Below are 15,807 nucleotides of genomic sequence, written 5' to 3' on the forward strand. Positions count from 1 at the left end.
ACACAGATGAACAACCATCGACACTCACAATCACACCTAGGGACAATTTAGAGTGTTCCATTAACCTGCCATGCATGTTTTTGGACTGTGGGAGGAACCGGAGTACCCGGAGAAACCCCACCTAGGCACGGGGAGAACACACAAACTCCACAAAGGAAGGCCGCAGCCGAAATCGAACCCTGCACCTCACACTGTGAGGTGGACACACTTATCAGTTGACCACCGTGCCACCTAGTTTACATCTTTAAAAAAAATCAAACTAACCATTGTGCGGAATTAGGATAATGCACAGGAAACACTCAAAATTATTCTTATGATCAAAATTGTTCATTCATAGACAGTCAATACTTGGTTTGAGTTCCTATGTAATAAATTATGGGGATTATTTTCAGCTTTTCTACAATATTCTATATTTTTGAGACACAAACAGGACAAACAGGAATTATTTTCTTTCAATATGTTTATTTGTAACAGTCATATAATGGAAAAGAATTTCCACGGTCAAGTGCAATAAACATGGACAAGGAGATCAAATCAAAACAAAACTACCATTGCCCCATATTGCATTCACAATACGTTTTAAAATAAATAACCAGATCACTTCCTTTGAGTTTCACACCAACGGTGTGATACGCCAACATTGCCTTCATCAATCACTCTCACAAGCTTGGTACCTTCTGTTAAACAGAGTAAAAAGTATTGCATCAGAGCAGCCCTCAGCTACAGCTAAATGTTTTTCACCGGTCAAAGACAGAGAAGCACATGCAGACAGACACAGTGCAGCAAGAAGATTGTTCCTTGACAAAAGAACCTCTCCCTAAACCTATTTACAATCTTTTTGGAAAGTTTTGGAAGCACTGGATTCAATATACATAGGAATACACAAATGACATTTTTGGAAGTGAAAAGATATACGTTTCCTTGTGCAAATAGGTTCAAAGCATGATTACATGATTATACATCGAGAATTACCAACAACAATGATCATGAACATGTGACTAAAACCTTTCGGCAAAACAAGATAAATATTTCGTCGCTCTTAACTCGAAAGGTAAGATGTGACTCTGACCTACATGAACATTTTAGTATGCAGCGCCACAGTTGAATACATGCAAATGGATCACAAAGAGGTAGATTCACAGAGCACAGGAACAAGAATGCAGACATATTTTGAGCACAAAATACAGACTGTCGGGAAAGAGAACAGTGACAGCTGCAAACTATGTATTGCATACCTGAGCTGTGTTGACGTCTACCTAGTCGCATAGTTTCACAGCACTTTGACCGATGACACTGCTCTCCTGTGGCTTTGGCTTACATATATAAAGCGTTGTATGAGGCCAAAGTGACTTTTGGAGAAAAGCAAAGACACACAGTCATTTGTAAGAGAGACCACTACTGATTCTTCGAAAGCAGCATTCAGGAACTGCAACCAATGTCTGGTGTGAACACCTTACTTAATCAGTTAAATGAATGCAAAATACTCGACATACAGTATATATAGAGATAAATAATTGTGCCAAACACCAAATGATTGTATTCACTCTATTGCATTCAGACACTTCAACATACATTAAAGACATTATTTTGTTTTATATGCGGCTGAACAACTCCTCCATAAGTCGTTACCTAATCGTGTTGGATGGGTTTGTGTGTCCCACTGATCCTAGCAGCAAAGTTACCTATGCGCAACGGGTGCCAGGTGTGGTACCAGACAAAGCAAAGCTCAAGAACCCCTGATGATGAGGAAAACATTTGGACTTCTTTTTCTCTTGCCTGGACGCAAGGTGACCAGGGCCCACCTCTGGAGCCAGGCCTGGAGGTGGAGCTCATTGGCGAGCGCCTGATGGCCAGGCCTGTGCTGGACACACCTCAATGAGGCAACATGGGTCTCCCTTCCCAAAGGCTCACCGCCTCTGACAGGGGCCAAGGACCTAAGAGGGTCAGATGTGCAGAGGAGACAGGAAGTGGCTCTAGGGACATGGAATGCCACTTCTCTGGCAGGAAAAGAGCTTGAGCTTGATGATGTTGAGAAGTTGTGATATAGTCTTGCTCACATACATCTTGGGCTGTGGTGGGGCTCTCTCGAGAGGGGTTGGACTCTATTCCACTCTGAAGATAACGGTGAGAGGTGCGGAGCAGGTGTGGACATACTTATTACTCAGCGGGGTCAGTGCCTGTACATTGGAGTTCACCCCGATAGATGAGGATAGCCTCCCTCAGTGTTTGGGTGGCAGGACAGGTCCTGTCGGTTGTTGGTGCCTACGCACCAAACAGCAAGACTAATCCTTCCTTGAGAATTGCTGGAGATAATACTTCAAAGACCTCAATTCCCCTGACATGTGTTCCCAAGAGAAAGCAGAGTCCGGGTTCTCTGAGGTGGAATCTGCTATCTCTGGGTATGAAGTCACCGAGGTGGTGAAAAAGCTCCTTTGTGGCAGAGTGTGGAGGGTGGAGGAGATCTGTCCAGAGTTCCCAAAGTCTCTAGATGGTATGGGGCGCTTCTGATTGACAAATCTCTGCAACACTGTGTGGCCCTTGAGGAAAATGCCTCTGGACTGGTAGGCTGGGTGGTTGGTGGTCCCTCTTTTTAAGAAGGGGGACCGGAGGGTGTGTTTCAACTACAAAGGAATCTCACGCCTCAGCCTCCCTGGTAAGGTCTAATCAGTGGAGGGTGGGTTGGGAAATTCAGGAGGAGCAGTGTGGTTTTCATCCTGTATGCGCTGTTCCGTAGGTGGACGACCTGTTTCAGTTTGGACGTCCCTGCTTAAACTGTTGCCACCCGACCTCGGATAAGCGGAAGAGGATGGATGCATCGATGGTGGATAAACAGACATTAAAATACATCCAAAACAACGCAGGATAAATAGAGTGCTATTTAAAGCTATCATGAGATGGATAAAATGTCAGGAACCTGCGCTAAATGCAGGTATTGAGACTGATGGAAAATACCGTCGGAGTCTGCAGTCGACGAGTGATTAAAGGATCCGTCAGTGGCTGAGTTATCTAACACTCTGTGACATATGCAGCGGCGTCAGCATCTCTTCAAAAATGGCTCCTTTTACATTGGACCCCCTCAGGTTAGCCTCTTGTAGATCACAGCCAGACAGGTCACAGTTCTGCACAAGGAAGCAGTTATACACAGACCATTGGGATACAAAAAAAATGAGAAGAATCCTTGCTGTGATGTGAAAAGGGATTCAGCAAGCCACAATCAAATTAAATCGTTCTTCCTTGGCTCATATGCTGTGCTTCCAACACAAAGGTGAAATAAAAAGTAGTGTTTTCATAATCAACCACCAAATTTGACTTGTTTGTTGATTATTCCATTGAGATAATGCACTTTACCTAATATAGGCTATTTGTAAGGACCTCAACAAAAGTGCACAGAAAAAATAAGAAAACATATTTAAGGAAAAAAAACCCCAACCATATGAATTGATACTTATAAGTAAAGGACTGGCTGCAATTAATTATCGGGTTACTAAATTTTTGAATTCCTCCTCCCTAAGGGCTGTCACCGCGGTTGAAATAAATAAAAAATTTTAATGGCATGTTTTTCTGGCCAGTGGGACTTCTCCTGCCTGATGGGAGGAGACAGAATGAAGGATGGAGAGGATGAAGGGGTTCATCTTTGATCAAGGCGGCTCTCCTGTTAAAACGATGGTCAAACAGATGGGACAGTAGATCTGTGGGGAACCAATTACTTGTCCGGCTTGTTCTGTAAAATGTGAGTGGGTTTCAGAGTGGACACTTGTGTGATGATGGAATGCACTTTTTTTCCAGGTTTATCAGGTATGTTGTGACAACAATTACAGCACTTTTTTGTTGGAACATTGCCTACACTGGAGCCTTGGGAGTCAAATGGCCTTGGATGACACGAAAGTTGGGTTATGTTTTACAGTGACTTACTTCTTTCAACACTGATATAGTTCATGATGCTCATCTGACCTTTGACTCAACAGAAATTCATTACTTAAACATGGCAGTTAAGAATGTTGAAATGTTACTTAAAAATTGCCCATACGGTTCATAAAAGTTTCGGACCTTGGAAAGGATCGTGGGCAAAAAACAAAACAAAACCCTGTTTCAAATATGAACAGACTAAACAAATTACAGGTTGACCACTTCCGCTGCTTGATTGAAACTTAAAAAAAAAGAAAAGAGTTACATTATTGATTTGTTCAGTGTTAATCGCTCTGATGACCACATCTCACCTCAAGATCCGTCCCTGCTAATGTGGCGCCCCGCAGGTTGCAGTTTTTAAGCTTTGCATTTTTCAGAGTGGCCACCCGCAGGTTAATGCCGGTCATTTGACTTCCTTCCATGTCAACTCCTTTCAGGTTTGCTCCTATTTGCAATGATAACGACTCGTAACAAAACCACAAAGAGGCGAGCACAGCTGGCTTGGTTACGGATGTGTGAAGGATTACCTTCCAGGTTGGCCTTCAGCCCAGAGGGATCTTCAAAGTTGCATCCTTTCAGAGAGGCCCCCTCTGCATTGGAGCAGAGCATCTTCACACCTTGTAAGTTAGCACCCTTTGAGAGACCAAGCATTCAGAATCGGCGTGTTTCATGGCAAATGTAAAGATTAGTTCCCACTTGTAAAATATTCCTGTGTGTGCTTGTAATGTGCTTAATTGGGTGACTTTGGGCGAGAGGTGTCGTACACTTTGGACTGGTCGCCAGCCAAACGCAGGGAATGCGAACTATCGTCATCAAATCCCAAGTGACACTTGGCGAATCTTGGAGAAGAGATGGTAAAAAAGACGGACTCACATCCAGGTTGGCGCCAGACAGATCGGCCCGCTCCAGATTGGAGCAACACAGGTTGGCGTGTGTCAGATTGCAGCGGCTTAGATTGGCCATTTTGAAATTGATGTAGCGCAAATCAAGCCGGGACAGATCCGCGCCACTGAAATTAAGACCCTAAAATAGTAAACGAGAGGATATATCATACACACGCAACATCGCATCAAATGTTTGAAAAAATATATAATGCACTTTGGTCATCTGTCTTAAGTATGCAATTAAATACAACAAAATACAACATTTTGGGAAATTCGAAGACATGTTACAAGCCACACCAAACGGCTCCACAATTATAACCAAAGCTTAATATAAAATCGGGCCACTACCTGTATCAAATATTGCCTCAATAAACACATAATGAATGTTTAATAGTCTCAACATTTCATGACAGTCATAAATATTCCTAATAATGCTACATATGATGCAGTACAGTTCTACAGCATTGCAAAATACAACCATAGCAATGAAGTTTAGTTAATGAATACCACTTACACTTTCAATCAAAACGGAACATTAATATCTTCGTGAAGACAGAACATAGATTTTGTGTTGAGCATGTGGTCAAAGTCATAGCTCGTCTGTGTTTTATGTAGTGGTTCATACATAAATATTTACTCTCCTTGCTCCATTCATAACTTTTAAATGTATGAGTTTCTATGACACATAACCACAGGTCTGAGATGGACAAAATCATATTTCTTGAACAGATCTGTGGGATACATTTGATGTTTCTGAAACTAAGTTCATTGTGTGCGTGTGTGTGTTGTTGTTTTTTAAATGGAACTACCTGGCAACGGAGCTCTGACTTTGTGGGTGTTGCCAAAAGAAAACGCACAAACTCCTTGCGGGAAATGGGAGAATGGTCCTCAGGCGGCTGTGAGTTCTGGTATCACGGTGCATAAATGACAGGTCAGCGCACACAGGTGGGACATAACAACACTTCTTGATAACGTCAAATAATACCTTAATGACCAATTCCAACTGATCGGCAAGTTGCTCAATTCCAAAAAATCGAGCCTCCTCAAGAACACCTGGAAGACACATTACGCCACTGCTCATATCTACAAATTAAGGTTGAATGATTTTGAAAGATTATCTACTTGCAATTCTCTCCCCACCCCAAAACTGTGAGTGCGATTTTTATAGGCGCACATCGTCTTAAGGTCCTCTTCCCACGTATTTTTTTAACAAACACAAACAATAAATTAATCTGTATTACAATAAACAATATCAGATATATCAGACAGAAATATTTGGGCTTTATACAGTAGGTTAGGCTAACTTACTTTTTTAAAATAAATCATTATAAACTTATCCTTACCTCTTATATTTATGCCCTCATTGATAATGAGCTGGCCATGCCTCAAATAATTAAGAATCGGCTCAAAGTATTCAGGGCTGCGGTCAATGAGATAGGCCCCATGTTCATCTTGCTTGTTTCCCCACACATCTGCAGAAAAGACACAAAATTAGTACGGTAAATCAACTTCAAACAAGGCTCACATTGAAACTAATTTGAAACAGATTTGGGTGGCTTTAATGCACCAATGTACCTTTCTCTCGAAACATGTGTGCAAGCATACTCTCTGGCTCCTTGCTGACCAGCGTACTCCTAATAGACACATTTAGTAAAGGGATACAAACAATACAAATGAGAGTGTGTATGAAAGGGTAAACTTTAACAATTTAAGATTGTGTGTAACATACCTGGTAGTGGTGAAGAGACGACCACCAATATTCAGGGTCAACCAGTCAGTGTGAGCACCTTGTTGATCAGATCCAACTTTGACTTCATTTTGAAATTCTGTGAGTATATACAAGTGATTGTCTTTAAGGTTCAGGTATTTCAAGACACAAGCTGTAAATATGGCTAAACTCACCAATAAATGGATCACCTTCTGAGACATACAGCACGTCATCATCTCTATTGCAACCAAGGCAAGACCATTTAGAAGCAAGTCAAGAAGACTATTTACATACTTTGTTGTGTGCACTTACCTAATTAGGGCAATGTCATCGATGAGACCTCCCCTGCCATTATATAAACAGGATGCTTTTACTCCTAATTTATTGCTGGCAACTGATAGTAAGTCAGACAGAGACCCATACACTGCTACAACCTGAGCAGAGAAAATGCATTTACTGTGTTTATTTTGGTGTTAGTCTTTTTTTGAAACAAAATGGTAATGCACAGATGCATGTAAGGTACAGTACACGAAGGAACCTTAAATCGGTGAATGAATGAAAACAGATGACTTAAGCGTCAAAGTTATGAAAACCAATTAAAAAAGGACAGTTAAATATAGAAGGCCAGTCATCCTCGCACATCAGGGCGTAGAGTTTTTGCTTACCTTGCCATTTTTAGATGTCCCGTTAACGAATAACGTGACTCTTCTCATTATTGCTCTTTGGTTATAGATAAGTACGTTGTCGGAATTTTAAAAACAACTTCGTGACTGCCAGCTGACACGTATCGTATGTCAAGCCTGCTAGCTAGCGATAAAACAGTCAATAACACGAGACTGACGGTGCCTTCACTGAAATCTTGAATTAATGCAAAATTAAAATACATTCATAAAAGTATAATGTTTGAAACATTCATATGATAAAATTGTGGTCATTTTATAGAAAATCACCTATGGTTAATATTAAATGTGACCACAAAGCACTGAGGTTGTCTTTATATAAAATTATATATTTAAAAAAACAACCGTTTTATAGTACATTGAAGGTGTCTTCTAACTGGTGCACTGCGATTGGTTAAGCCACATCTGACGACAATACGTTGGTTACGTCTTTGGTGACGTACCAGGTAGCGACGTTGAATCGACTCAGTTTTGTGTTTACTGTATTTACAAATAATCCATAAACTTTCAAGACCGCTGAATCTGAGCACCTTTTCCGGGGTTACCGGAGCTTCTCCCATCTGACTTCGGTCGGAAAAAGCAGACTACACCCTGTACTGGTCGCTGGTCAGTCGCAGTATTTACAAATAAGAGCTAAATAATTCATTAACTAAATTTCAAACCATGATTAAAATTCGCTTCACTGTATATTGTGCATCAAATTTACTCTTCATGTTTTTGATTGTGTAAATCTGGAAGGCCGACCTGTTACTCCAGTGCACCGCAAGTTTTCTAACCAAACTGGTAAGAGCCTAGGCAATTTTTGTCTTTATAAATTGGTTCAAGGCTTCAATGATGATGATTGAATTTTATTTTCTTGTCAGTGCAGACGTACTCAATGGCTTCTGATGGAGAACACTGTTGCTCGTGCTGCACCCTTCCTGTCTCTGCCAGTGTTCACCAGACAATGAGTGAGATGGACTTTGAACGAGGTTTGTATCGTTTTACTTTTGAGACGTTTGAGTAGAAATTGTCTATTAGGTGAATATCCAAATCTTATTACGTGCAGGTATCTGGTCTGCCGCCATGGATGGAGACTTGAAGCGGGTTCAGTCGATGATCCAAAAGGGCACCCATCCAAACCTCAGGGACTCAGCCGGATATACAGCTCTAGTAAGTCCCCAAAGAAGATGTGCCATCATCACGTTGGATCATTCCTGTTATATGAATCTAATGTGTTTCATTTTGTCTCAGCACTATGCAAGTCGCAGCGGTCATCTCACTGTATGTGAGTTTCTTCTTGAAAACGGTGCTTGTGCATCTCCTCGGACCCCAGGTGGTGCCACGCCCCTCCATCGGGCAGCATTCTGCGGTCATGTGGATGTCATTAGATTGCTGCTGCTCCATAAAGCTGATCCAATGAGCTCTGATGATGACGGTGCGTCTCCTCTACACAAGGTAAGCTATTCCTGCCAAAGTAATGTGTTGGGCAACACCAAAACTTCTCATTTTCTTTCAACTGTTCTCGCTTGCTTCTGTTGTGATATAAAATGCTTGGTCAGGCTGCAGAACAAGGTCATGAAAAGGTGTGTCAGCTACTTCTTGAAGCCTGTCCCGCACTTTGCACCCAGAAGAACAAAAGGCTTCAGCTACCCTACCACATGGCCCCTCAAGAACATTTGCAGAAGCTTCTGAAAGGATTCCTGTAAAAATACATGGATAGTTGAATACCACCGATACAACAAATCTTCAAACTGAGGTCAGGCACTCTCGGACAGCCCCAGACCAAGTGAAGGTTCTGTGGCTCGCTCAAAACTGCCATGACATGCGTAGGAAGCAGAACACGGACTACCCCAGGAACCAGTCCTTGGTGTTCTTTTTCTCTGTTTTTTGGTGTAGGATCATTGCAGACTTGCTTTGCGCCAGAAGGGGTCACTACAACTGAAGCTTCAAGTACTGAACCTATTTTCGAAACAATTCGTCAAAGTGGGTCAGCGCTTTACAACTTAATTTGCCCATCACTCACAAACTTTCACTATGATGCAAAAAATAGTGTTATTGTGCCTAAATAAATCTGACCATAAAAATGTGAAGGTATGAATGATGTAAAGTACAGTTTGACTATGTTTGATATGATCCCACTATACAGTGCATACGCTATACTCAAGGATCTATTGTTACATTTATAAAACGTACAGAACCTCACATTTAGCAATTAAATGCGTTCCTGTGTGTTTACATTTATGAGTATGGTTCCTTTTGGCTGGCAGCATTATGCCAGTCAGCAGGGGGAGCTATCAACTAAATGGACTGACTTGTGCTTTCAGCCAACCATGTGAAGTGACCTCATTCATCCTTCCTGCTTATGTTTAGAAAACTAGCCGTCTGTCAGTCTGAAAGACCATAAAAAGTCAGAGTAGCTGCCACAGTTAATTTTAACACATTGCCTTACATAGGGAAGGTGACTAAACAGCAACATTTGAAAAAGCCATATTGTAGGCTGACACTTATTTTCCATTTGACTTTTAACACTTGGGTCTTTCCATGGTAGCAAAACTTACATGCCTTATTTATTTTGTCACTTGCCAGCCATGATTCTCTAATTTTAACCTTATGTTTTTTAAATGGCCTTGCAAACAGGCTGGGCCACATACCCCGGCTGAAGTAAGCATTTAACATGTCACCATTTTTCTCCCTAAATACAGTATATTTCCAAAGGTGCTACTGACATGATTTTTTTCTCCAGATGTTGGGAACAACCCAAACAACATGCAAAGAAAGGAAAACGAATAAGGGTTGGTTCAGTCCTAAAAGGTTACCTACAAAAAGGTTTCATTGCCGAGGTGTGAGTCAAGACACATTTCAAGATGGGTAAGAGCAAAAAGATGTCTGAAGACCACAGCAAACTAATTGTTGCAAGATATAACAACACCATTGATTACGGGCACATATTTAAGCTTCTAAGTGTTCCAGGGAGAATAGTTGGGGCCATGTTACATAAATTTACATAAATAAATTTGCCTCGACCAGGTGCTCCTCACAAGATTTCTAACTGTGGAGTGCAAAGAATAATCAGAAGAGTTGTCCAAGAGCCAAGGACTACAGATAGAGTTTTAAAAAGACAAATAAAGGTTTTTCTTTAATCTCATCTTGAATTCGCAGGTATTGTCACAAAACGGTGAGCTTTGCACTACGCTGCCATGCCTCTATGCAGCTCACCATACAAGACCCCATTGCTTTGGAAACAAAACCCCAAAAACATGTCAAAGCTTGTTTAAAGTTTGCTGAAAACATTTGGACAAGACATTTAAATACTTGGAGATTGTAGTCTGGTCTGATGAGAGAGAAATGGAACTGTTGGCATAATGCACCTCGCATTTGGAGGAGAAAAGGCAGTGCATGTCATTCTAAAAACACCACACGAACAGTGCAGTTCAGAGGTGGGAACATGATGTTGTGGGGATGCTTTTTTAGCATATGATACTGGTAAACTTCACATGATTGAAAAACGGATGGACCTGCAAATGTACCAAATTTTTTCTGACACAAATCTGATGCCATCTATGAGGATGATGAAAATGAAACCAAGGTGGACATTTCAGCAGGATAATGATCCAAAACATAATGGCATGGAAATTCCGAATTGGTTTCAAAGAAAAAAAATACGAAAAGAAAGCAGTTAAAATGGCCCAACCCGACTTTAATCCACTCAAAAATCTATGGAAAGAATTTAAACTCATGGTCCAGAAATAAAGCCGTGGAACCTTCAGGATTGGAAGACTGCTTATTACTTGGGTTGTTCCCAATCATCTGGTGAAAATTTCACGTCAATATAGCACCTCTAGAACTATATTTAGTGAGAAAATGGTGACACGCTAAATGCCGCTTCAGCCGCTGTTTGGCAATGGAAAAAATTGTTTTGTTGAACGCAATTGGTGCTTATTCACACCCACAGTTTTTCCCCCCTCTTGTCATTATGAAAATAATATGTTGATAACAAAATATGAAGTGAGTATGCTGTAGCATTTTTTTTTCAGTCTCTGTGCATCTGACAAACAATAACATGTTTGTTTTCATCTGGACAGAATAAGTATGCGGGGAGAGGGGTACAAAGAAGAGAAAACTGGCAATACTTTGGTCTTTTTGTATACGAAAACAGATGGGAAAAATCTCATACTTATTCTAATTGAATTCCATTTGAGTCAGAAAAACCTGCACATGTTGGAGACAAATACCTTCCCTACAGTGCATTGCACAAAAATACAAACACCGACAGGAACTGCTCTCTTAAATCCGAGCAACTTTCATTGGGTCGGCCGGTGGGTGGTGTTTCTAAACGACCTTCTAAACCATATCCAGTGCAGAGACTGGATGGGTGCCAGGCCACATCTGGAGTTCATTGCAGCTGACGCCACACAGCATAAGGAGATGGGGTGTTGGGGGGGCAGATGGGGCGGTATTGGGGGTGTTTAACTCAGAGCACTTTGCCAAGAGTGCTGTTTACTCTCAGTGACGAATTCTTCCTCACACACAGCCAAGGAGCACGATCATCCAACTTGAATGAGTGAGCCTTTTTCCACCTGAATCTGTAAATCATTCATTCGGCATTCATAACGTTTTGAAGAAATGGCAATTTTTTTCTTTTTCAATTAACTATGTGGTTTTGACTGGAACACATGTCGGTTGATGTTATGCCAGGTGCTACTGCCATCAGGGTTAGATTTGAAAGTAGTGGAGGTAACGACCCTCTCGGTCGAGGTACTGCATGTTCAAAAGCATAAAATAAAATACTGTATGTCTTGTTAAAACCGTCCAAAATTATTCTTTCACACACATTACTTTCAATTACCTGCTTCTAACTCATCCTCATCTGTTGGAACGTCGCTCTTTGGGACGTCAAGAATGAAACGGTGTGATTTTTATGCCTTTGGCTCTTTCAGAGCTTTCATGTTGTGTGGAGCAGAGTGAGGGCTCCACAAGATGGGGAATTTGGATTACGCCTCTGTTTAGTGAGATTTATTTGGAAAGCAATGAAAACTTCCTGGCCCGGGAACCCACTTCCACCATAATGAGCCCAAGTTTAAGCAGGAATAGTTGTTATTTTCATCAGAAATAGATGGTGGTCTGTTTGTAATTCTGGGGTGGATTTGGACTTGTGTCTTTTTTTTCTAAAACAGGATGAGGTGGCAAATGACTGTGTTTCTACGTTTTAACAGTTTAGAGATGAAGATTACTTTGTCTACTTAAAAAGCCTCAGCACTATGCCACTGTGCATGGCATTAATCTTATTTTCCGTGATACGAGGATGCTCTGCTAAGTGCTAAACGTATGCCAGTCTCCAGCCTCCCAGCTGCCCTGGCAGAGCTGGACCTGCCTGTGCTCGCCTGAGGTAGCCGTAATCAGGTAAAAAGCTGGCAGATGGGAACACAATAAGGGTTCAGTATTAGAGACTGGCATGGAGGTCTGTCCCACGCATGTCGTCGCATCTGCATTAGAGAAGTAGAAGTGGGAGTCTGGGTGCTGGGCGAGGGGCTGTATGGATTTAATCAAATCTGTGGGAGCTGCTTCTGAGAGATGATGCATATATAATCCAATTTGGATCCTCTTGAAGGTAATTTGTTATCTCCTGTTTGAAGTGTTGCACACGTCTTCCACTCGCTAGGTAAGCAGGTGATAGGAGTCATAAGTCCAGAAACTGCTTAACAGATCATCGGGCCCTTCATCATCTTGCGGTCTAAAATGACAACCAGAAGATAGACAACAAAATGTAACCACACCAAGACATTTCTTTTCTTTTTTTTAAATCACAAATGGGTTTCTTGAGGAATACACTTGCAGTCAATGTGCTGGTGGTTTTGTTGTGGGTATGTTCGAGAGGGGAGTTTATTTTTCTTTTGACTTTTTACATTGGGCTGATTACTTGCCTTGGGTGGATGGTTTGTTTTTATTGATTATGGAGATGTAATCTCCTCAAAAGCAGGGCCAGACAAACAAGTCATAAACTATACCATATGAGTCAGAGGACAATAATGAGTCTTTTGGGATCATATATCTACATCCCATCACATGCAGCAGATGGCTGTTGGAAACTGCTTTCCAAATCTAAGGAACTTGGCAAAAGTATACGCCGTACAATCCGATACTTGGTCTTTGTATTCAAACGTGGTTTTACGGATTTTTCCTTTCCAAATCCATCATACAACGTTATGTTTGAGGTGCTCCATGTACACAGATGGGGAGATGTTGAGTTGATAGCATGAGAGCGGGCCCTTCGCCGGCACTCCGAAATAACATACCCCCATGCAGACTGATCTATCACACAGCTTTCATTAATGATTGCAGCATTCAGCTTCAAGGGCCCTTTCATTGTGCAGAAAACAGCAATTACAGCATACCATCTATAACACATAAAAGTACAACTTCACTCTTGATCCCAAAACACCTCCCACCACCTTTTTTAATACAGTATAGAGTGATATGGGGGTAGTGTGTCAGTGGGACAATGCATCCAGATGAGTGAGCTACAGTTACAGTCCCTTAAAATCGAGTGCTGCTAAAAACCAATATTTCTCACATTGTCATCATGTCCCTCATGAGCCCATGTTATCAAAACCATTCGTGAACCAATCATAGAGTCCTACTGTATAAAGCATAGTAGGGGATTTGTTGACAAACTCTGATTTAATTTGAGGATATTTACTTTGTACATCAAACTCAGTTGAACAGTGCAGGACTTACAACATCCATCCATTTTCAACATTTCTTATCCTGAACAGGGTCGCGGAGAGTTGCCAATGAAAGCAGCAGGATGAATTCAGAAGTGTTTCAGGCAATATCATTTGCTAATATTCGGCCAAATGCTTCAGGATTCATTGGAAAGCGCTTCACAGTGCAGATGGACAATGACCTTAAGAATATTTCTTTAAGGCAAAGAAGTGGAAAGTTATGCAATGGCCAAGTCAATCACCTGACCTGAATCGGATTGAGCATGCATTTTACTTGCTGAAGACAAAACTGAAGGGAAAATTCCACGAGAAAAAGGAGAAACTAAAGACGTTGGCAATGCATCACCAGGAATAAAATCCAGCATCTTGTGATGGCTCTTTGTTCCAGACATCTGGCTATAACTCGGGTACGGAACTCCAGTTCCTCGAGAGCCATATCCTGCCTGTTTTAGATCCCTCCCTACTCCAAAACACCAGATTCATATGATCAGCTCGTCAGCAAGCCCGGTACAGGCCTGAAACGATCATGAACAATTAAATCAGGTGTGTTGGAGAAGGGAGGGATCGAAAACAGGCAGGATATGGCTCTCGGGGAACCAGAGTTCCCTCCCTACCCCTGCTATGAGTGAATGCAAAGGATTTGCAACCAAGCATAAAAATGTGCAGTTGGATTTATGATTGTTAATATCTCCCATTACTTTTGCTCTAGTAAAAAGCGGGAGGGATACATATAAAACTGTTGTAATTCCTTTTATCTATCATGCAGTTGGTTTGTATGTAAATACCTTCAGACGAAAAGTGAAGGTAAAGCACATCTTGTTTGTTTCATTTCCAATCCACTATAGTGCTGTTTGGAGCCCAAATGTTTGGATTTCATCAATGCCCCACAATTTATGGACCAGACTGTACATCTGCAACCGCAACTACACAACTACAAATGACATAAGACAATTCAGTACTGTGATGAGGGTGAACCACCAAAGAACATTGCGCCGTGCGTATAATTGAACAAGTTGGTTACGCTGATGAAGAAGAAGAATATACAGGCACGTCGTCCCCATATCAGCAGGTGCCCGACACACACTGGTCCATTCATATGCGCATTCCTGTCTCTCCACTTGCAACCCAACTGGTTCCTCCCGGCCACTCAGGACAGGGGCGGACGCACACAAAGGGTCTTCAATCTGCCTCAAACAACAGGCAGCATAAAGACCCGGAAAACCACAACAGCGTTGTGTCAAAGACCAAGCTGGGGGTGGTGAGCCTTTGGGCTGCGTAGGACAGGGCCACTGCTGATGGATGGATGAGGATTGAGCTCAAGCAACGGATTGGAAGACCGGGGTGAGGGCACTGTGCATAAAAGGAGGACATTTGTACTTGCCCATTTAACAATGCAATGCAAACACAAGGGCGGACAATGAGGCATCCTTTTGGGGCGATGAGGAAGCTGCTAGGAAAATGACGATGCAAAGCATCCTGACGACAGATATTGTTCGCACTACCTGTTGCTTGGTTCTCTTTCGCTTACTTTCGGGGTGATCTGCGGTCAAATTTGCCTTTGGATTACTTTTGCATAAAGTATTCTTGGCCTTTAACAGTGTCTGGCATATTTTACGAAACAGGAAAGGAGTGAGCGGTGCCCGAGAAATGCCCCACCTCATCCTGAAATAGAGAGCTTTTGTTGGGAAAGCAGAAATTCACTCGACTTCAAATATACCATAGCACTGTCCACATGGCTACTATTCATTGGCAATGTGGTCAAATGTACAAACTTTTGAAAAGTAAAAGCTCCAAACACGTTTTGGACCGTATTTCAATTGCCAAACGCAGTGTGTTGTAATAAAAAAATATCACCAATTATTTACTCGTCTCCTTTCCTTGTCTCCTTGTGTGAAATGAATTTTCCACCATTTTCCACATTTCAA

The 15,807-nt window shown here is 41.7% G+C and overlaps 2 protein-coding genes across 9 annotated transcripts; one reads left to right on the forward strand and one right to left on the reverse strand.

Moving 5' to 3' along the window:
* Positions 1-442: 442 nt before the first annotated feature.
* Positions 443-7,311, reverse strand: kctd9a (potassium channel tetramerization domain containing 9a). Its single transcript, XM_086110564.1, has 12 exons — positions 7,164-7,311; positions 6,811-6,932; positions 6,693-6,736; positions 6,520-6,616; positions 6,366-6,424; positions 6,134-6,262; positions 5,776-5,843; positions 5,600-5,695; positions 4,780-4,929; positions 4,434-4,539; positions 4,218-4,351; positions 443-3,119 (listed from the first exon to the last, which is right to left on the reverse strand). The coding sequence occupies exons 1-12, from the start codon at positions 7,209-7,211 to the stop codon at positions 3,003-3,005; spliced, it is 1,170 nt and encodes a 389-aa protein (XP_085966690.1). The 5' UTR covers positions 7,212-7,311; the 3' UTR covers positions 443-3,002.
* Positions 4,922-15,739, forward strand: ankrd39 (ankyrin repeat domain 39). 8 transcript variants are annotated; one of them, XM_086110573.1, is made up of 6 exons: positions 4,922-5,735; positions 7,917-7,961; positions 8,047-8,149; positions 8,227-8,330; positions 8,412-8,615; positions 14,728-15,739. In XM_086110573.1, the coding sequence occupies exons 1-6, from the start codon at positions 5,715-5,717 to the stop codon at positions 14,821-14,823; spliced, it is 573 nt and encodes a 190-aa protein (XP_085966699.1). In that variant the 5' UTR covers positions 4,922-5,714; the 3' UTR covers positions 14,824-15,739. The 8 variants fall into 8 exon arrangements, with proteins under 8 accessions (XP_085966699.1, XP_085966698.1, XP_085966697.1 ...); XM_086110572.1 differs by lacking the exon at positions 14,728-15,739 and adding an exon at positions 8,720-9,397; XM_086110571.1 differs by lacking the exon at positions 14,728-15,739 and adding an exon at positions 8,720-9,397 and having other exon boundaries at positions 8,042-8,149; positions 8,227-8,615.
* Positions 15,740-15,807: the final 68 nt, after the last annotated feature.

This window comes from Hippocampus guttulatus, chromosome 5, assembly GCF_054856545.1.
Source record: "Hippocampus guttulatus isolate MCC_2025c chromosome 5, RoL_Hgut_1.0, whole genome shotgun sequence".
Taxonomy (NCBI): domain Eukaryota; kingdom Metazoa; phylum Chordata; class Actinopteri; order Syngnathiformes; family Syngnathidae; genus Hippocampus; species Hippocampus guttulatus.